The 22639-nt window shown below is 42.7% G+C and overlaps 1 protein-coding gene across 1 annotated transcript in view; it reads right to left on the bottom strand.

Moving 5' to 3' along the window:
• STAB2 (stabilin 2) overlaps window positions 1-22639 on the bottom strand; it is an 805158-nt gene that overhangs the window by 743498 nt on the left and 39021 nt on the right. The window contains 3 exon segments of the mRNA XM_069228991.1: window positions 5550-5607; window positions 5609-5620; window positions 19652-19737. Coding sequence (XP_069085092.1) covers window positions 5550-5607; window positions 5609-5620; window positions 19652-19737 — 156 coding nt within the window.

The raw sequence follows: 22639 nt of genomic DNA, 5'->3' as shown, positions 1-22639 counted from the left end.
CCAGTCTAAGGGACATCAAAGTCTTCACCTGCATCTTGCTACCAGCACCTGGACTCCATTGCTGTGAGTCTCACTCTTCCAAGTGGTGCCAAATCCAGGTCTGGGCCATTGATGGGGAGTGTGATGCTGCAACTCATGAAACTGACACATCAACCCCGGCGCATCAATTAGAACCAACGCATCAAACCCGGTGCGTCGATCGGAACCGGCTCATCCAGCTGCAGAAATGCTGTTTTGCCACTGCCTGCACTGAAGCCGCAAACACTGTTCACCAACTGCCCAACAAAACGACCCCGACTTTCAATGCAGCCCCAACTAGGCTGATGCCACACCAACGCATCGGAACTGGCACCCATGGCTTCTGGACACTGACGCATCAACAACGCTGGCCGATCAGTAAATAACACATCGCCAGCAAGAGCGATGCATCCCCTCCCTCCTTTGGATCAATGCATCATCCCGGAGCATTGACTCAACCAAGGTACTGTCAGCGGGTCTTCATGACTCTTGTACCAGACCTGCGCTTTATCGTAGTCTGATTAAACTTTTGGATTTTCCCAGAACCAGCATGACCAGATAGCCCCAGCTGGAGTTACTGACTTCTAAGCACTGCTTTTTTATTTGATCTTTGAAAATTCATAACTTGGTTTGGGTATGTTGGCTTTTTGTTGTTTGGTATTGTTTTACTCAGATAAATATTAGCTATTTGTCTAAACTGGTTGGAGTACTTCTGTGGTGTTTTCACTGTGTTATTGTGTGTGTGCACACAAATACTTTACACATTGCCTCTTTAGTTTAGCCTGATTGCTCTGTGCTGAGGTACCAGAGGGTAAGCATAGGTAAATGTTTAGCGTGCATCTTACATACCCTGACTAGGATTGTGGTCCCTACTTGGACAGGGTACAAACCTCTGCCAACTAGAGATCAAATTTAACAGGAGTTTTATTTTTCTCTGGCAGACATGAGACTGGCTATTGATTCTTTACATCAAGGCAAGGCTCCTGGACCCAACCCCATTCCTGGCATTCTATATAAGTCTGAGATTGATATTTGGGCCCATTGTATCAATGGCCTCTGAAATGAAATTATCAATGGAGCTGATTCACCTCTCCCTGGGCTAGGGCTCATATTAGCCCCATCTTCAAAAGAGTGACAGGAGTGATCCAAAATATTACAGACCTATAAGCCTCCTAGATAATCTTCAAAAATATTTTATTCTGAGCTTCTTCTCAAGCTTCAAGACTGGTTAGATGAACCCAAAATCTTGTCTCCCTTCCAGGCCAGCGTATGGCGTAAGATAAGCACCCTAGATCAAGTGCTTTGATTCCTTCATATCAACTGGAAATATACTCTTCTTCCTAAACAGCACGCTATGTGACTTCTGTTGATCTTAGGGCCTGCATCCTTTGGGAAGTTCATGGTGATTTGGGAGTTCTTCCTGATATTTTAAATATTCTCATCAGGCTCCATCAATCTAATTATGCAAGGGTGAGATGGGGACCCAGCAGCAAACTGACAGACCCCATTCCTGTACGCAGAGGAGTTTGCTAGGGGTGCGTGTTGGCACCTACTTTATTTTCCCTTTTTATTAATGGGGTTGTTGACCATCTTAATGGTAGAGAAGGCTGACGTCTCGAAGTTGAGCAAAGCCAAGATTCCCGTGCTCCTCTATGTGAACAACACCCTCTCCTCTCTAGGACTCCATCTGGCCTACAAAACCTTCTAACTAAATTTGAAGAATTTTGTCTTTCTGGAGGGCTAGAAAGTAACATCCAGAAGACAAAACCTATGTCCTTTAGACCCATAGAACCTCTAAATACCGATTCACATTAGGAACCACCCCCTTTGAGCTGGTTCAAACCTTTGATTATCTTAGGGTAAGGATCACTCATTCTCTCTCATGGTCATCTCATATCCTCAAAAGTAGCTTAATTATCCCCCACACTTTGGCAGGTATTTTAAAAATGCATACAGCCTCCCAAGTGCAGGCTATTTCTCCAGCACTGAAGGTCTATAGAGAAAAACCACACTCAGCTGCACTCTATGATGCTAAATTATGGGGAAATACAAATCTTCCCTCGCTATAAACAAAGGATCTTACATTTGCCCCAGTCTGCCCCTTCCATACCTGTAAGCTTAGATACTGCTCATAAAGGTATTGAACATCTTGCCACTCTAAGACCCCTCCTTTATTGGATTAGACTTTGGCCCAACCAGTGCTTTAAATGGGCCGGTACTCTCCAGTACTGAGTACCGGCACTTTTTTATTTTGAGTGGGAGAGTACCGGCATATCTCAAGAAAAACGTAATACTTTTAATTGGAGAGTACCGGCACTTTTCAGAAACAAGCAGGTACTCTATTACAGAGTACCTGCACTTCTATTTTTCCATTTAAAGCACTGGGCCCAACCACGAACTAGACCTGTATAGAAAGGATCTCCTAGAGGTCAAGAGACTAGATTTAGGCAATAAATCACACGGTTTGTCCACCTGAAGGAATGGTTTACAAAACTAGGCCTACAATCCTCCTACATTTCCTCAGAGTTTATCAATTATACTCAAAAAATAACTTATTGGTACTTTTTAGTGGCCCAGTGGCACTAATCAACTAGTCTGGGTTCTTCATCTTCCAAAACTCTGTTGCATAAACCATTCCCTAAATTTGAGTTCTACCTCAATGAGATCACCCGCCCCTTGCGAAAAGCCTATATTTTCAAATTCGCTTTTGCATTCATATTTAAGGGCTTTTACTAGCAAATGGTCCCAAGGCTCTCTCCATATGACTGAAAGCAATTTGTATGTGTATAAATCTGAGGATATTGACCATTTTTAGGTTGAGCGCGCAAGCGCTTCGACCTGTTGTAAATATTGTGGGCTTTTGACCACGCCCACCACATGCCCAACACACTCAATCGTTTGTGGACTTGCCCTTCAAAATCCTTTATCATTGGTAAATGCTTTACATTTGTCCCTCCTAGGGGAGGTTTTGTTACCGCCTTGCAGACTGCCCCTGCATGAATAATTGCACGATTACTGATATGTTTGACTGTGAGCAAACTTATTTTTCCTTTTGTGTGTCTCCCTTGTGCTCATGCTCATGGTGGCCAGGGTGCTTTGAATCAGCTTGCTTATGTCAACTGATATTCTACTTTCATTTTCAATTTATGTTGCAAGAAAAGTCCAGTTAGAAATTTACAATGCCAATAGCTCTAACTGGGGCAAATGCGAGACCGATTGCATTTCAAGTGCTTGTTTGATTTTCAGCCCTTATTACACCAGCCCTAGGTAGAAATAGATCTGCCTTTGTGCCTCAACTTGGGCCTTGACAGATTCTTGTTCACTCACAGGATCTTTACTTTGGATTCCGCCAGGATTATAGTTTTTACCGAGAGCAGATACTTGTTTTCGACTTGGTCTATATGCTCCAGACTTTCTCCACCTGATACTCTGAACTCTTGTTAAAACTCTAAATCATCAAATCTTTGTAAATACTTTTTATCTCAAGCATGTAGCAACAGATAGACAGCTGAACTTGTACATTAGCCGTATGCACCTTACCAAATCACTAACATTTTGGGTGCACCTTAATGTCTTATGACGGTTAGATTACTATGCACTTTATCGGAATGTTAATTGCCCTTGTTACTAATACACATTATATGTGCCCTTGTGTCAACTAGATACTGTGATTATTTCCTGATTTTCAATTGCTGCTAAGTATATGTATTTTGTACTTTGATGGCCTTCTGGACGAAATAAAGTTTTATATTACTACATTACAAATTGATCCTCAGTATTTCCTCACACCTGTATGAGAAAGATGAAAGTGTGGGCAATGTGTTTTTGAAGTGACAGAAAGTAAATGGTTTTGTGGCATGGGTTTGTGAGCTCGATCTAAAAAGGGATGGATGTATGAGGGATAAACGGTTTCATTGTGTGTTTGTGAAAGGAACCGAAAATGGAATTATATATGTGTGCAACAGAGAGAAAGAAGAATGTTTGTCAGTGTGTACGTGAAATGACTGGAAGGAAAGATAAATTAAAAGTGAGGGTTTGTGTGTAAGAGAGATTTTTATTTAACACTTTGGGCCTGATTTAAAGTTTGGCGGAGGGGTTACTACGTCACAATGGAGACGGATAGCCCGTCCATTAACATATAAATCCCAAAGGTTATAATGGGATTTAGATTTCGGTGGACGGGTTATACGTCACCGTTGTGATGGAGTAACCCCTACACCAAACTCTAAATCTATATCTCCTCCAAACTCTAACTCTGTATTTCGGCGGACTGGATATCCGTCTCCGTTGGGAGGAGTAACCCTTCCACCAAATTCTGAATCAGGCCCTTTGAGCCCAGATGACCTTTCTTTTACAGACAGGAGGTAGCTTATAAATAGGGCTCACAGTTTTATGGTATTTATTTTTTAACATATCCATCTGCATTTATCCACGTTTTGTTTTGCCGTCTTATCAGTGTTTATCCATATTTATTTTGTGTTTTGTGAATAAATTAAGTTGTAAAATAGCATTTTTCCACATTTATTGAACTGATAAACGTGCACTCATACTTTGATGACTGTTGAGTTTTAGCAAATTAAGCAGCTAAATATAACATAAATGTAAATGTTAACATTGTACTACAAATGTACATTGACATATGATGGTATTTAAGGAACTATCATCCTGTATTTTTAAAACTCCATACTGTCTATCGGCTCAGCTGTTGGCCGGGAATTCAAGAAAGAGAGCATGGTAAGCGACTCAAAAGAAGCTCAAATTTCTATATTATTCAGTTTAAAAAAAATAAATGCAGACAGGAAGCACCTTGTTTTCTGTCTGTATTTATCTGTAAAAACTAGGAGCCTTATTTTTAAAGGTCAGCAGAGGACACAAGGGTTTGTTCACACTTTGCAGTTCAAAATAGCCTAAATAAAATGTATTGTTAAAAGGGGCGGGATCTCCGGAGTGTGTATTTTAATAGGGTGGCATACACACAGAATGATGTACGTGATATTGGGAATAAGTAATTTTCAACTGATCAGCATTAAACAACACGAAAAAGGAAACACCATAGACACTGAACACACCAAAATGATGAATTCCATCAAAATGGATTGTCATACAAAGAGTGTATAATTTGTTATTGGGATGCTCACAGCCCTTGACTGCATCTGTCTTACTCACATTCTGTTTCAGTGGATACCCAGGCCGTGGTAAGGGCTTAGGCATAGTTGTACATCAAGACCATGGTAGGCAGCTGCCTTACAGAGCCATCACAAATCACCACTAAAAGGCACCATATTGAACACATGACAAAGACATATCTTGGTGCAAGGGGTGAAGGAACACCACAAAAGCAAGATATCATTTTGGCTTGGGCTCTGAAAATACTTGGAATGGAGAGGACTTTTTCCACTTCCCTGATCGGAGTCTGCAGCTCAGACCTTTGATTTCACATTTTGTAGAGTAATCATGATGGCACAGTCTGGTAATTACAAATACATTTACAAATGTTTAAGTACAAAAAGCTAAAAAGATTTTAAACCTACCAGAACGGCAGTTTTCTCCGTATAAATTGTCCGCAGAGCATGTTTCACATGCGGTACCCGCCAAATCCTTCCTGCAGGAGGTAAATGTTGACATAAGTATTCCAAATATTATGGACACACAAACCAAAAAAGCATGTTATGGTTCTCCAGAAGATTTCAGACCCTTAATGTGTAGGGGTGGTGGGTCAGAGTTATAGAGCGTGGAGCTGTGTGAATGCAAGGATTCTCAAATATAAGGTACTGTCTCGGGATGAATAACTGAGGTAATTTTGTTTGTAGCTTCAAAGTGTAAACTTGCAAGTCAATTCAACTTGGCTGTTTGTCAAATCTACATATTTGCTCTGCATGGACCAGACGCAGAAGGATATTGAACATTTAGCATGCTTTGATCATTGCCGTGGGCTCCAGGAGGAACAAGAAGAGGCATGTAGGCTGGTGCCTGGTCCTGAAAGCAGAAGAGGTGCCGCCTGCTAGAGTTGCTAGGATAGGCCACAAGAAGCAGGCATTTTTGAGAAGCTAAAACCTCCCTCACTAGGTGTGTGAATGGAATGCTATGGAAGATTCGAGTCACTCTCTTCTGAAGCACTTGAGGGATTATTGCTTTTTCAGTTGTCAAAATGGTTTTAGGTGGTTATTGCCAAGTGTCCCTAAATAGTTTACCAGAATGAGTGCAGTTGGGAGGAAATGATCACACCACTCCACTTGTTTTGAGTGCAAAAGGCTGCTTTATGTACAACTGGCAAGCAGAGTACCTACCCTTCACCTACGCCACACAAGCTTTTCTGTCAACTGGGATAGCAAAAGGTTCTAAACCAATCAGTCTCTCATACGTAGCTCCTGACTCCAACATCCTACCCCTTCAAACACTTCTGAACTTCATCTTGCCAAAGTCTGCACCCTATTGGACCAGGTCCTAGTCCTTGCCCAAAAATCTTGGATCCATTGTTCTTTGATTGTTCTTACATCCTCTCATCCGCCCCCCCCCCTCAGATTAAGTCTTTGCCTTCCTCCGCTTGCCCTACAGTGACAACAATACACATCAACAACAGATCATAACAATAAAACACCCACTCCCAAACCCCAATAGAACGTACCAGGGTGGAAAGTGAGCTTCAGCTCTGCAGTGGGCACACAAAGTGTGCTTGGTGCTGTACGGGATGAAACCACAAGGAGAAGTCCTATGGCCATTGTATCACTGTTTCAATCCATCCCCTTCTTTCCAACCTTTGAGAGCAGAACGTGCTGCGCTGGCCGTGTACAGTCCCTAAATGGAGGGAAATGAACACACCACTCTGCTTGCTTTGAGTGCAAAAGGCTGCTTTATTTACAACTGGTAAGCAGAGTACCTAGCCCTTTGGCTGAGCCGCACATGCTACCCTGTCAACTAGGCTCACAAAAAGTTCTAAAGAAACCCACCTTCCCTAAGTAACTCCTACCCCCCAACATCCCACCTCCCAAACACTTCTGAACTGCACATAACCTTTGAAATGTCATGAGTCCTTGTGGTCCTCACATGGGAACCCACATTAACCACCTTGTCAAGCCTGCCCGCCCCTGAACCAGGCCCTCATCCTTGCCCCAAACTTTGGCCCCATTGTTCTTTGCTCATTTTTACAACTACATACCTTTTCCCCAATCAGCTGAACAGTTTGCCTTCCTCCACCACCAGAAAGACCCTCTGTGAGTTGTCATTTCTGCCCCCCCAAATCAGAGCTTCTTATGGTCATTCATCAACCCTTCTAAATATAGGTTATTGCTGTGCTCAGACAAGTGCATCCTATTGAGCCTGAACAAATGCGGGAACTCAACAACAATGCTCAGATGTGTTATCACTACACCACTCTCACCTTACCGAAACCAGTCATCGCTCTATTCTATTCCTTATTGGCTCTATTTATCTCAGTCGGCTGCTGTGTGCCCCTCCCCTTTCTCCTAGGCCTAATCCATCTGGAAATCCAGCTGACCTTCAGCAAACCCCCATTCACTTGATTGCACCACAACATTCTCCCCTATATGATTGCTTAAAACCTTGGGTTTGCTCCACTTTGTCTTGTACTCCCATACGGCCGGCCGCACTTGTGCCAATGCATCCTGCCAAGGCCAAACCAATGCAAACCAATGCACCTTGGCACCATCTTTATCCAGGTCCAGCTAGTTGCCTCCAAATTGCCTCTTAGCCTGCACACCGACCCACTACACTAAGAAGTACTTGCAGATCCATATATCTCCCAGGTTAGACTTCGCACAAAGAGCACTTGCCAATTAAATAAACAACCCATTAGTTCATTTCTTGCTAAACATACTTCCACACACATCTGCTCTGCCATCTACCTAAGCCCTTCAGTCTATCTTTGCCCATCCTCAGCTGGAAACCCTCCATCGCTGCCCCTATCCGAAACAAGTGAGTGCTAAAGTCCAGTGCCAGGAAGCCCATAAGCATTTTCTCAAAACTCCCAGCATTTGCTTCAAACTTACTGCTGAACTGTTCTCATGCAAGAAAATGAGGCTCTCACCACATTGCCTTAATTCCAAAAAGGTGTACAACTGCAACCAAGGGGAAACCCTGGCCTCACCTAAACTGTGTAAATGTACCGGAAGCCCCTTGCCATTCTGGTCAGTCTTAGACCTCCTCAAACAAACTTTGAAACCCTTTGTATGTCACACCAGTTCATCAACGCTAATCCTAAACTAATAACAACTCTGAAACCTTAAGGCACTGAAGAACATCAAACTCTATAAAGCTCTGACCTCTCCTTTCTCCCAATGTCCCTAAGCACGGAACATGCTGTGCTGCCAGTTCTCTAGGTCATGATTGCAGACTTGCAAAGCACCTCTTCCACCGCCGCTGAGCTGAAGAAAAACAAAAACACAGCACTCATTCTGACCTCGTTCACACAGCTGAAGGAATCTTTGTTTATGGGCGGTGTGTGTGTGTATGGAGTGTGTAGATGAAACAGCTCCACATTGTGCAACTGTACTGGGTATCTGAGAGTGAACAGTGGGTCCAGTATTGTCTGTTTGAATGGTCAGGAGTCCAAACACAAGCGGCAGAGATAACCCCATGGGAATAGACAGTTTGCATCCAGCTTTGGTATACATTCTGACACAGCAACAGGAGAGTGGCAAACAAGGACTGTGGTAGAGGTATCGGAACATTTATCATATTATTGCTTACTTCCGCCCTGAGTTATTTGAAACAGCTTTCTTTTTATCAGGCTTGAAATGGCAATGGCCTACACAAGGGAGCACTGTTTTATGTTTTTAAGAAGGTAATCTTTAAGCAGATGGTTGGTTGTGCTTCTCTGACACAATATGGAGACTATGTTTAAAGTGCCACAATGGAATTTGTGTTCCTTGAACTAGGACCACGGCAGGAATTCAGAAAGCCCATCTAGAGGACCTAAGCACTGCAAGAGCCCTCTTCAAATTAGCCTTATAAAGAAAATCTGAAGCTGTATAAAGAGTTCCATAAGGGCAGAGTTACGTCTGTACAGATTTAACTTTGAGAAACAGGTCTGGGTGTGTACTGGGGTCAATGAGAAGCAATGGAAGCACACTTTTAGTACACAAACATTGCATAGATTCACAAGAAACATCAGAACCTCACTGTGTGCCCAAAATGGACAAATGTTCAGTTTATTACATATGATGAACAGTGGGTATGTTAGGAGAATGCATAGAATGTGGAGGTCCCTGTCAGAAAGAGCTTAGAGTTGTGTTCTACAATAACAGTAGTTTGTGGGACCATGCCAGCACATTCGAGGGGCACTGCCTGGAAACTAAATACAATGATAACATTAGATCACCTGTGATAATCTAACAGGCAGTGCTTGCAGCTGCGTGCATGGTGAATATGAAAGAGAGCTGCTTATCAAATGGGTAGAAATAAGGTGAGTGGACACAGCCTGGGCCATGAGAGTCAAGGCATCTCTCCAAGAGGATAGGGAGTGGCATTTGCACACTTACAGGCTAAACCAGGGAAGATTTGTGGGTGTGCTGTCATCAGCTTCTTTAGCAGAAGTGGTCCATGAAGCATTTCCATATCCCAAGGACTTTCTCTGCTATAATGTTTGCAGATGATTCAATGCCACCAATGAGACAATACAAAGTTCCTAGTCTTTTATTGACCAATCTACTACCTTCCAATACTTTTGGTCTTATATACCACTGATTAAAACAACTGGACTAAACGTCTAGTTTACAACGGTTCGAGAAAGGAATGGCAGCAGTGCCTCCTTAGTGAGACGTAGTCATCTGGTAACCTTACCCTGCTAGGAAGCCTCAGCACTTTAGACCTTGTCTCAGGCCATGTAATTTCTTCCGTTCATCTGCAAGGAGCAAAGTATTAGCTGGCCTCACCCCTGAGTCAGTGACAGATGGGTCAAAGTTATTGAATTTGCCAATTTCCCCTATAACTTGGAGCAGGTTGGGTTCCCGTTGGTCTACATTTCATTCATTGACCCTGGATGCTGTGTTGCTGGAGCTTCAGATCTGTGAGAGCCACAGCTGCAGCTAATGTGTCTCACCAATTAGCTTTGAAATTGATTCGACCTAGCCGACGATCTTTTACTTTGTGTCATTTATATGGCCTGTTTGAGGGGAGGGTGGGTATTAGCCGGTGTCTCACTATAAAACCTCAAAATTGAGTGGTGTAACCTGCTCATGTGAAATATCTATTCTAGATTTTAATAAACCTCATTATATAACCTCATGGTGTGGTTGCTGGTTTAGTGTTTCAGTAGCCTTGCTGTCCTTTGAAGATACTTTTGCAAGTTGAGAATCACACATTTGAAAGTTGCCTGGAACAAGTTACTTTGGTAACTAGAAAGCCCTCCCACTGCACTAAGACAAAGATGTGGGCTTATGAAACACAAACCTATAGGATGGGGGCTGTTTACTAGACACAGTACCCCAAGTACTTATGGAGACCATCATACCCCACTTCTGCAGTACAGTGCTGAAACGTCATTACAGTTAATAGACATAATAGCTAAAAGTCCAAATGATATAAGGAGCTACCAAAAGGTGCACTAGTGAACACACGTTTATATATTTGGAGGAGATAGCAGGAGGATGTGTGCTGCTCTTTGACAGATTATGATGAATATATTGATCACATCTGAAGTACAATCGTGGATGGAATGTTTAATTGTTGATCCACTAAAATAGATATGCACATGTGAGGTGCGTGGGTCAGCAGAGGTGTCCCTTCGAAGGTCAAGCAACAGTGAACTTCAAGAAGGCAATGTATTCCCAAAGATGGGTTACGCATTTTTGAAAAGGTGCACTTGGGCAAACAGATTTTACTGAGCATAGGTGTTTTTGAGGGGATAGTTATTTTTTGTACATGCACCGTTAGCATACAATCGGTACCCCATGATTGTTGGTACTGACACCTCCCTAAATGTGCATCAAAAATTCAGATTGTGTTTTTTCTTACAATGCAGTCGAGTCTGTGATGATTTGTAATATTGAGAAAGTTTAATTAAATACAATAAACAGGCGTATTTAAGAGTGAGCTTTAGATGTTTATGTCAAGCAATCTTTTTTGTTAGAAGGGCATTCACAGTTGTTTCAATGTAAATGAATGGCACTGACTGCGGAAGGTAGCTCAACACCCATAAAAGTGGCATGGGCAATGGTGTATTTGCCAGCACTCTGCACCTTATTTTTCACCCATGGTGTTGGTCTGTCAGGCATGGACTAAACTACGCATTAGAGTCCTGTATTACATATCATTTTAGGCAAAGTGAAGACAGTGTGTTTGAGAAGATTTAAAAGAGTTTAGTTTTCTCCTTGGTAGCAGAACGCAGAGTTCATTTTCATGTGGAATTTCCAAAGAGTTCAGGTCATCTTGGACACATCCAAGAGAGAGTCCACATCTCTTACTGCACCACTAGAATACCAATATATAAAGATTATATGGCTTGCATTCCACTGTACTACAAGTAAGCACCTACATGTTAAGTGTAATCCTAGAACAGGAAAGGGAGGTATGTCTTCTGCATGTAAATACCAGCACAGGCTTTGGACATCCATGAACTACAGTAAATAAAGTATGCACACTCTTACAAAGAACTTTATACCCTACATGCGACACTGATTTGGGATTTTAATATAGGTATGTCATTAAAAAAAACACAGCTTTATTAGCAAAACATACTGTAAGGAATTTTGTAGTTAGGTCTAAAAAAAACTAAATACTTCTGAAAAATATCAGTTTATTGTCCTCAACAGTTTCACAACGCATTCACAGTCAAACTTTTAAGAATAAATAATGAACTGCCCTGTGGACAGTGTTTGTATTTTGTCTTTACGGATAGTGCTTTGCAGTGGCAAAAATTTATATTTGTGTTTTATCTGCGTAGACAAAATACAATCATTGTTCTTTACTTCAGCAAACCACTACTGAGTGATTTAAAATGAAACGGATCAAATAGCATGCCTTTGACATGGTGTTAAATGTCAAGTCAGCACTATATGCATACCGGTACATAAATGCATGCAAATCAATACCACCTGGACAGTTTTGGTAATGTTCCATGGGTGTCTTGTAGTAGAATTTAAGGTCACACAGCAGCAGTGTCATTCTGAGCGTTGGAAGATTTGTCCATTACAAATATGTTAGCCATGTAGAGTTTTGTACACGCACACGACTAGAAAAATCGACGGTCTTACAACAATACATTGAGTGTATATTATAAGGTGATGTTAGTAAATCAATGCTAGGAGTTTAAGGAAAGAATTATTTCCTATTTCTTTTTTCCTCAATAAACATTCTTTGGCATCTGTAAAATCATTACCTAAATGTATATGAGGCTATACATCTCAGGAGGGATGTAGGAACTATTACTTCAAAAAGCATTTGCCCTAAATTTGACCCCATCTGCAGTGGTTTTTAGATTTGTGAACATGATTACAAGAAAATCAGGATTATGAGCATGTTCAGTTTTTTATGATGTGCAACATTCAACAGCGTAATGGAGTGTTATTGCGTAATGGTGAAACGTAAGTGCACACTCTTGTTCCCTGCTAGCCCTCGCTTGTGTGAAGAGCGATATGAACCACACTACCTTTGTGGTATTGTTATGAGAGGGCAGGATATATGAACGTACAGACACACATTTTTGTTATCACCGAGGGTTGCATTTCCCTACATAGAGGATGACAACATTGACCTACCGCTATATTGACCTGGCACATATAAAATGTAATTTGGTATTACAGTTTCACCACTGCATCATCTATCTGTACATCCATATTGCCCATAACTCTAAACCCAGCGCTAACATTGCTGCTTAGAATGAGCTTAAATCTACTGTTAGGATTGCACTATGCCATGCTCTAAAATATACCCTAAACCTAACATATATAGTCACCCTTAGATAACCCTTGGTGAAATCCTTCCCACAGCACATTATGAAGTTCAGCCCTTGTACGTGAGGAGTGCACCTATTGGACACTCTGCCTCTTGCTGACTGCCGTGACGCCAAAACGCTAAAAACGCTGAGTTGCTGGTGGGCGTGCCCGCAGGGAACACCCCCGAATGCCGAACGCCGAGAGGGATCTCCTTCTCTCTGCCCGCCAGCCGCTCCCCCCTCGACAGATAATGGGACGGTGGTGGTGGAGACGGCAGTGACAGGGCTCGGCCCCCTATTTGCTGACCAGGGGAGTACCGAGGGGTGCGGTGTTCCCCTGGGGCTCCTCTTTCCCCGTGGCCCACTTCCTCACCCGATTTAGGGCTGGGAGCCAGAACTGAGGAGCCGGGAGCCACTTGTTGCAGTCTCGAAGGCAGGGGACTGGTGCACCAGTGTTCAGTTAGGGCCTGGAGAGGAGGGGTGACGGCTGGTATCTTTCTTGGTGAACTTTGGAGTTGGTGTTGGGGCTGGCGAGTACTGGAGCGCTGATGTTTGGCACTGCTGTACCACATAACCTGACCTTTAAAACATTGGGACTTGAACCTATTCGCCCTTGCTCTCGTATTGTTTTTTTCTCTTCCAAAAGCTCACCTAAGCCTCACAAACTGATTTACACCTCACAATATCAAACGGCAGGAGAACTATATTACAGAGTTCCGAAATTGAGTACCCTTTGAACGTGCTCGTGCCCCCTCCTGCCCACTGCGATAGAAACTCAGAATATAGTAGTGGAGGGGTAGGGGGCGAGGCAGCGCTCAATAATGGGTTGATGCAGTGGTGCCTGCACGCCTGCTGGTCAGCTGTATCCGTAATTGGCTTCTTATCTCCAGACATAGTGGATTTGATTTACGCATCACTATTATTACTTTGATTTCAGGGATCCACGAAAGGAAGAAATCATGAGCTTAAAGAAACTTCGCTCTGGACGTCTGTTGCCTGGAAGGCCTTGCGTAAAAACTAGATCTAAACCTCTTCGAAATAAAGGCATTCCGATTTTACAGCTGAAAGGTCTGAACTAGTTATTCCCTTTCTGGGAGAAAGGTAAATCTTCCCAGCTGGAGTTATAGTGTGATCCCTCTGTGGGTTCTTCAGAGGGCATGGAGTTAAGCGCTCCTTCACCCCAAAAATCCCTAAAAGACATCTGCCGGTGGAGAAAGGTTTAGGGAGGAAGATAGAGGAGCCAGTCATTTTGGTATTGCCAACAGTAACCACGGAGCATAGTCAGAGTTCCCAGATTTTCCAAAGTTTGTTTGAATCACAGCCTCCTCTACCCTCTCTCTCTCCCCACTTGTCGTTTAATAATTATTCTTCACTGGCCCAGCTTATGGTAGCACCCCAGGATCCTGGTGCTCAGACAAAGGTGGTGGACTCGTCGATTACTGACTTTCAAGATTTTAATTTGCCCGACTTGGATCAAAATTTTTGTAGTATTCACGGGCTCTCAGTAAAAGGCCACTCTTCACCTTTTGGGGGGCCTTCGTTGGTGCTACCTCCTACAGGACTTCTTCTGTTCAATAGTTCTACCTCTTTACAAGACTCTGAATACTTCCATTTATTTGTCAGCGCAGTACAAGTTCCAATTAATGTTTGCCTAGCCAACCCCAAGATCAGGAAGTTAGATTATCTGCCTCCTTGAATAGTCTGGAAAATCTGCTCTCTTCAATTTTAAAACTTTTGGAGAAACCCTCTTTTCTGGCTATTTAGGGTCTCTGTCTCTGGGGAAACTTTAGATAACGAATGCAAGAGCTCATCCGAGTTCCTCTGCATCTCTCTCTTCACCTTCTGCCAAGGAATAGACTGCTGACCGCGCTGGAAGCCTGCAAAACTGCAACATAGTAGCTAAGACGACTACTGCAACTCTGTAACGCTGATCCTGCCGCCTTCTCGACTGTTTTCCTGGTGGTGCATGCTGTGGGGGTAGTCTGCCTCCTCTCTGCACTAGAAGCTCCGAAGAAATCTCCCGTTGTTCGACGGAATCGTCCCCCTGCAACCGCAGGCACCAAAGAACTGCATCACCGGTCCCTTGGGTCTCCTCTCAGCACAACAAGCGAGGTCCCTCGAATCCAGCAACTGTGTCCAAGTGACCCCCACAGTCCAGTGACTCTTCAGTCCAAGTTTGGTGGAGGTAAGTCCTTGCTTCCCCACGCCAGACTGCATTGCTGGGAACCGCGACTTTTGCAGCTACTCCGGCCCCTGTGCACTTCCGGCGGAAATCCTTTGTGCACAGCCAAGCCTGGGTCCACGGCACTCTAACCTGCATTGCACGACTTTCTAAGTTGGTCTCCGGCGACGTGGGACTCCTTTGTGCAACTTCGGGTGAGCACCGTTTCACGCATCCTCGTAGTGCCTGTTTCTGGCACTTCTCCGGGTGCTACCTGCTGCTGAGAGGGCTCCTTGTCTTGCTCGACATCCCCTCTCTCTCCTGACATAATTTGCGACATCCTAGCCCCTCCTGGGCCATAGCAACATCCAAAAACGCTTACCGCACGATTTGCAGCTAGCAAGGCTTGTTGGCGGTCTTTCGGCGGGAAAACACTTCTGCACGACTCTCCACGGCGTGAGGGATCCGTCCTCCAAAGGGGAAGTCTCTAGCCCTTGTCGTTCCTGCAGAAACCTCAGCTTCTCTTGTCCAGTAGAAGCTTCTTTGCACCCACAGCTGGCATTTCCTGGGCATCTGCCCATCTCCGACTTGCTTGTGACTTTTGGACTTGGTCCCCTTGTTCCACAGGTACCCTCGACTGGAAATCCATTGTTGTTGCATTGCTGGTTTGTGTCTTTCCTGCAGTATTCCCCTATCACGACTTCTTTGTCATTTGGGGAACTTTAGTGCACTTTGCACTCACTTTTCAGGATCTTGGGGTGGGCTATTTTTCTAACCCTTACTATTTTCTAATAGTCCCAGCGACCCTCTACAAGGTCACATAGGTTTGGGATCCATTCGTGGTTCGCATTCCACTTTTGGAGTATATGGTTTGTGTTGCCCCTATCCCTATGTGTCCCCATTGCATCCTATTGTAACTATACATTGTTTGCACTGTTTTCTAAGACTATACTGCATATTTTTGGTATTGTGTATATATATCTTGTGTATATTTCCTATCCTCTCACTGAGGGTACACTCTGAGATACTTTGGCATATTGTCATAAAAATAAAGTACCTTTATTTTTAGTATAACTGTGTATTGTGTTTTCTTATGATATTGTGCATATGACACTAAGTGGTACTGTAGGAGCTTCACTCGTCTCCTAGTTCAGCCTAAGCTGCTCTGCTAAGCTACCATTATCTATCAGCCTATGCTGCTAGACACCCTATACACTAATAAGGGATAACTGGGCCTGGTGCAAGGTGCAAGTACCCCTTGGTACTCACTACAAGCCAGTCCAGCCTCCTACAGGGAGGACCTGTTAAACGCCACTAGGAACAGGGATGCAAGACAAATTGTGTGACATAGTTAGCCACTGGGCAGTGATGTTGCCACAAGACCAGAGGTCCATATACAATGCAATGATTGGTTAAACCATTTTGAATCTCTTTATGCCCTCCATCACTATCAAAATCCCTTATGTGGTGAAAATATCAACCCTAAACAAAACAGCCACTTTGCACTCAATCACCTTCTCACTACAAGATACGAAGAAGGCGGTCAAGTTCAAGGGGCAGGGCAAGGCCCCCGGCCTGGATAGGGTCCCCACTGACTTCTTCCGCCCAAAATCTGGGTACCTTAAGTTAACCTTATTTCGTTTGCCACAGCTGCTGGTGCCCCCATTCCCCTCTCATGGAAGAGGGCAGAGATAGTCCCCATTTTTAAAAAGGGCTGCAAAAACGTGGTGTCAGGAAATTACTGCACTGTCAGTCCCCTGGATAACTTTGAAAAGATCTTTGCTAAGCAAGTCCTTGACAAGCTAAGTGATTGGATTAAGGAAAATGATACACTAAGCCACTACCATGGAGAAAACAGGAACCCGTTCAGATTTTTCATTATCAAATGCAAGACGGTAGATATTAGCAATTGGAACCTTTATATTGCCTTTGTTGATCTCACAGTCACATTTGATCTGGTCCCAAAGAAGAGGCAGTGGGAAGTCCTTGATGAACTGGGAGTCCCACCAGTCCTTTTAGACATGATAATTCATGTCCAGGTGGGGCACTAAGGGAGAATTGACAGCCAAAAATCAGAGTTAACAAAGATGCTTGCCAGGGATGTGTACTAGGCCCTAACCTTTTCTTCTTTTCATCAATAGTTGCATACATTTTATGTCTGGTTGCAAAAACGTTGCCCCAAGATTGAGGAGACGATACTGGCCTTACTGCCCTTACTTATAGCATATTACAATTTCCATTGGAAATAATGGAATCATAATATGGCAGACGGGATAGCCATCACGTTAGTGATGGAATAGACCCCTCCATCAATATCACGCCCTAAGTTCCTAATTTTCACTCGCAGGAGCAATTTCATGGGGGTTATGAGGTTGGGGGGAGAACTGCATCAAGAAAGTCAATGAATTTCATTATCTGGGGTTTAGGCTAACTGATCATAACTCACGGAGGACACAAAATGACAACAATCCATTCTTAAAAACACAAACAGCCTTAGTCATTCTTAGGTTTGCTAACTGTACTTCTGCTTATCCAATTTCCCCTGCAATAGAAATTTACAAAGCCCAAGCAATTAAAGCCACCCTTTACGGGGCAGAGCTTTGAGGCCATTGCAATGTCTCAACCTTAGGGATCAAAGAGAATAGATTTATAAATTACTAACAAAACGTGGTCAGAATACCCCTCTCCTACCTTTAAAATTAGATCTTGCATTAAAACGCATTGTAGTGCTCACTAAACTGAGGCCCATAATGATTAGTTTCACATTTGGAGCTCTGACAAGTTAAGCCCATTTAGGAATGTGCTTCATAATATTATCACTCAGCCAAGGTTGGCAAGGGTCCTCTGGCTGAGTTACATTAAGAAATCCCTGTTGGAACGTAGCTTAAGGGAATACTGGCATAATCAGTCTCCTATTCGTTAGAATGCTGCATCCAGAGTTATGGTAAGATCCTGGGAATCATTCATGGAGAAGAGAGAATCCTCCATCGCGTTCAGCACTTTCACTCAAGCCTTTTTGCACCACAAAACTATTTTTAGGACTGAGGAACTTTTTCAGACTATATTAATCAAACAGTTTTAAGAATTGTGTATTAGAAGTTCAGAAATGGTGTTGTACCACTAGCTAAGTCTACATTTCTTTTGTACTCCTTTTTCTTCACCTAGAGCTGAATGGGTTGCTCCGTTATACCGGATTATGGGCCTACTGGCCAGGATAAATGCCCTAAGAACATGTAAAACTGATTCAAGGATGCTCATCGTCAATTCTGTCCCCAGCATATGAAGCGACAGCGAAATAAAACTGGCCTCCAATTTTCTTAATGCAGCATCGCTGACAAGATCCAAAATACTAGAGTTTGGACACACTTAATCCATAACAAAGTATTTATTGTTTAAACATATTCTCTTAATGTAATTTTTTTTAAAGTGATTGTATCTTTCTAGTGACTTTAGATTATTTTAATGTATTTGTATGAGCTCATGTTCATGTAAAATTGTTTATCATGTGTTTTGTTGATGGATTTTATTATCTGCTCTAACAATAAAATAACGAATAGCCACTGGTGTAGCTTTTAGTCTACTCCTATTCTTATTGTTAATGTCACACTAATCCTTACCCTGAACCTAACTCTAAAACCCTAACGTGCTGACTCTAAAATTGTCTGTGTAGTAATACTTTGATGTAATGGATTTGATGTAGCAGAATGTGTCAATGTAGTAGCTTCTGTGTAATGTAGGTCCACTGGATTTAGATTAACCATGACATTTCACATCTTCACCCACCCACAATAGCTCATATATTTTGACTGTAAAAAAGGTTTGGCAATATTCTTCAGTTTAGCAGTTTTGGTCACTCCTTGCCATTGGGTAATCATGCATTTACTGTTAGAGTAATGAATTCCAGGCTTGTACAATGTTTATATAAAAGGTACAAATGTTGCTTTGTTACACATTTGAGGAAGTAGCAGTGAACTTTGGTTAGTTGGTGAGGAGTGACATCAAGAGTTCTATATTTCCTCTAGCTACCTGTGGTGTGCTGCTAGCTGCTTGTGGTTTCGACTACTAGCCACAGCCTGGTATCTCAGGCCAAAGGCCATCCAGGGTGAGAAGAGGAGTGACTGAAGGTTTTCAGAACTCCAGCTGGACCTCCAGGCTCAGAAGTCAAGGCAGACATCTTCTTTAGATGGTAGGAAGAAATGGTCTGGCTGGGATATCTTTCAAGGTCCAGCTGGCTGATTGAAGGCATTGATCCTTGTCTTGGCTTCTGTTAGTTTTTGCTTTAGCTCCAAAGTTCAAAGAAAAGGATCACTGTCAAGTGGTATGGTTTGCTTCACACTTCAGTGACATTTCCCATATGCCTAAAGCCAAACCTATGTGAACCTGCTTATTTGGCAGTGATGGGGAGGCATGCAGGTTGAAAACTTATCCCGCCTATACATTATCAGTATGTAGGATCAAAAGCTGCTTGTGGTGCTCTTGTATTCCTAGGAAGGCATGGAAAAGAATAGCTAGTTTGTCAAAGCAGACCCTAATCTTCATATAGCAGCTAAACATATGTTAGGTTGGTTAGTCACAATACATACTTCACAGGTGCATGTTCCATTGCCTTCTAACCCATCAGAGCAGACTCCTCGGTTGCTGCAAGGGCTTGCGGCTCCACCTGGACATGCTGTCAATTTAAAGCATTTGATAAATTAATGTCGACATTATAAACATGTATACCATTTATATTGACATAGACGGTGCAGTTACACATAGTTGATTCACCAAAACCCCAGGCATAGCTAAAGTGGCATTACACATATTTTGACATTACTGATGTCACAGGAAGTAACATCATACAACGTATGACATGTTCAACTCTTCCCAAGAAGTGATGTCACATTACCTTAACCGTAAGGATATCATGATAGCAAGCAAGCAAAGCAAGAGAGCCAGGCCTCTCTTCTAGACAGACTCTGGAATTGGGGGGGGGGAGGGGTTGGCACATCCCCAGGTTATTTCAATAAAAACAAAGGGTCGCATAGTAAATTTTAAAGCACAATTTTGACATAAATTTGCTAAAAAAAAATAACATAGGCTCTCAAAGGGCATTCATTAAATATTCAAGTCTTTTCTGAATTTGCCAAGGTAAAAAAAAAAGAAAAAAAAATCATGCTCTCCAGAGGATGACCCCATTTTTTTAAATGTGCTATTGGATCCCCATATGTCCAAAATTACCTCCGATGAAACAGGTCCATCATCTTAAGGGTGTCCCCTCATGTGCCATGCATGCCCCAATAGGCCAAAAATTACATACACTATGCCAATGTCAGAATTTTGCTATTAATGCTGTCCATCTATAAAAAATTACCTCTATAATGCCACAGCCAGAAATTTGTCGTGGTTGCCGCTGCCCTCGTATTGTATTGTATTGTAATCGTATTTATATAGCGCTTACTACCCCTGACGAGGCGTCAAAGCGCTTTTCGATGAGTAGCACGCTACTCTGGAACCCAACAAGAATTAGTGATGGATTAGTATCGGGAAATAATGAGTACAGTTTTAGTATTATTATGAGTTCATGTGAGCCGCGGATATGAGAGTTTGTTAGTTAGATTGACTGGAGTAATGGAGGGGTGGAGGAGGAAAGAAATCCAGTAGTGTTAATTGGGAGTATATCCTTCATTTACTCAACCCAAAGGCTTGGGATGAGTAAAGGGGTGGGGTGGAGGAGGGAAGAGTATGTGGAAGGGTTAGGGAGAGCATAGTTGCAGGGCGAGATAAATGCAGGAGAATTTAGTAGGGTTGTGTGGGAGGTCACAGTTGTAGAGTGAGGTTTGGTGAGTTAGATGTGGAAGCGGAGGGAAGAGCTTAGGCAGAGTTATTTAGGAGATTAAAGTAGTAGAAGGGATTTGGGATGAGTCAGAGTGAGAATGGAGGATAGATTGATAGAGAGATGACATATGATGATGAGTAGATAAGTGTGATAAGAGGAGAGCAGGAATTCATAGATATCTAGTATAACAACCCACCCAGGAGCCATGCAATGATCCACGAACATGCCAAGCACAGAAACAACATACACATACATACATATATATACACACACACACACATGAATACACACACATATGCACATACAATACATAATTAGAGCCATGGGTAAAAAATACTTAGTCAAAGAGGTTTAAAGAGTGTGTGTGTATTTTATTGTTATGAGATAGTAGCAATACACATTTTCTAAAGAAACTATAAATAAATAGAAATATACACATAATCTGAAAAAACATTTATCAACATAGGCATATACAGTTCATAGTTGTTTGAATATGGTGGTTATGAAGGAAAGAGCCAACTCTTGAGTAGTTTTCTGAAGACAAGAAAGTTATCTGTGGCTCTTATAGTTGGGGGTAATGAATTCCGTAGTTTGGCTGCTTGGATGGAGAAGGATGTACCACCTATAGTCTTTTTCTTGTATGGTGGTGTTCTAAGGTGGGGTGCAAATCTTGAGCGGAGGTTTGTTTGTTGGATGTGTTTGGTAATTTTCTTTCTGATAAAAAGCAGTCATGTCCCATGTATAGCTTTGTGGGTGATACAAAGCAGCTTGAAAGTGCATCTTCTGGCAACGGGTAACCAGTGTAGTGCTTTCAAGGCAGGGGAGATGTGGGCTTGCGGCTTTACATGTAATAGTAGCCTGGCTGCAGAATTCTGGATACGTTGTAGTTTTTTCATAACAGATAGAGATGATCCATGGCAGAGGCCATTGGCATAATCCAGTTTGGATAGTACAAGCGAGATAGTAGCTTGCACCTTGTGTGGAAATCTGAGGAGGGGGAAGATGCGTCGTAAAGTCTTCAAGGTGATGAAGCTTGTTCGTGCTAATTTGTCCACTTGGGCATTCATAGTTAACTTGGAATCCATGGTGATTCCTAGGTTTTTAACTTCCTTGGATAATTGAGGAGGTGGTCCGAGATAGTCAGGCCAGACGTACAGAGGGTCATAATTCTTCCAGTCACCACATATGAGTATTTCTGTTTTGGAGGTATTTAGTTTGAGATGGCTCCAGGTCATCCACTGATCAACGGCTCTAAGGCAACTGAAGATTTGTGAGTTTTCAATGTTTTTGGGCCATTCTAATTTAAGTAGTATTTGTGTGTCATCTGCATAGTTGTAGCATGTGAGATGGAAATCATTGATCAGTTCTGGTAAAGATATCATGTAGATGTTGAAAAGCAAGGGTGAGATGATTGACCCTTGGGGGACCCCTGCTTTTGTGAGGTAGGGTTCAGACGAGAAGGGGGGCGAGTGGATGATATTAGATCTTTTTTGAAGATAGGAAGTAATCCAGTCGACAGCGATCCCTTGTATGCCGGCTTCGTGGAGTCTTTGAGTTAAGGTGCCATGGTCAACCGTATCAAAGGCAGCTGAGAGGTCCAAGAGAAGTAGTGCAGCAACTTCATTTCGGTCGACTGTGTTTTTAAGATCATCCCAGATTGCTATGAGTGCCGATTCAGTGCTTCTTCCTGGGCGGAATCCAGTTTGGAAGTCTGAAAGTATATAATTGTGTTCAATGAATTGGGACACCTGGG

This window comes from Pleurodeles waltl, chromosome 4_1 (genome assembly GCF_031143425.1).
Source record: "Pleurodeles waltl isolate 20211129_DDA chromosome 4_1, aPleWal1.hap1.20221129, whole genome shotgun sequence".
NCBI classification, from domain to species: domain Eukaryota; kingdom Metazoa; phylum Chordata; class Amphibia; order Caudata; family Salamandridae; genus Pleurodeles; species Pleurodeles waltl.
Note: the sequence above shows the minus strand (reverse complement) of the source record. Positions and strands in the feature narration are given on the sequence as shown.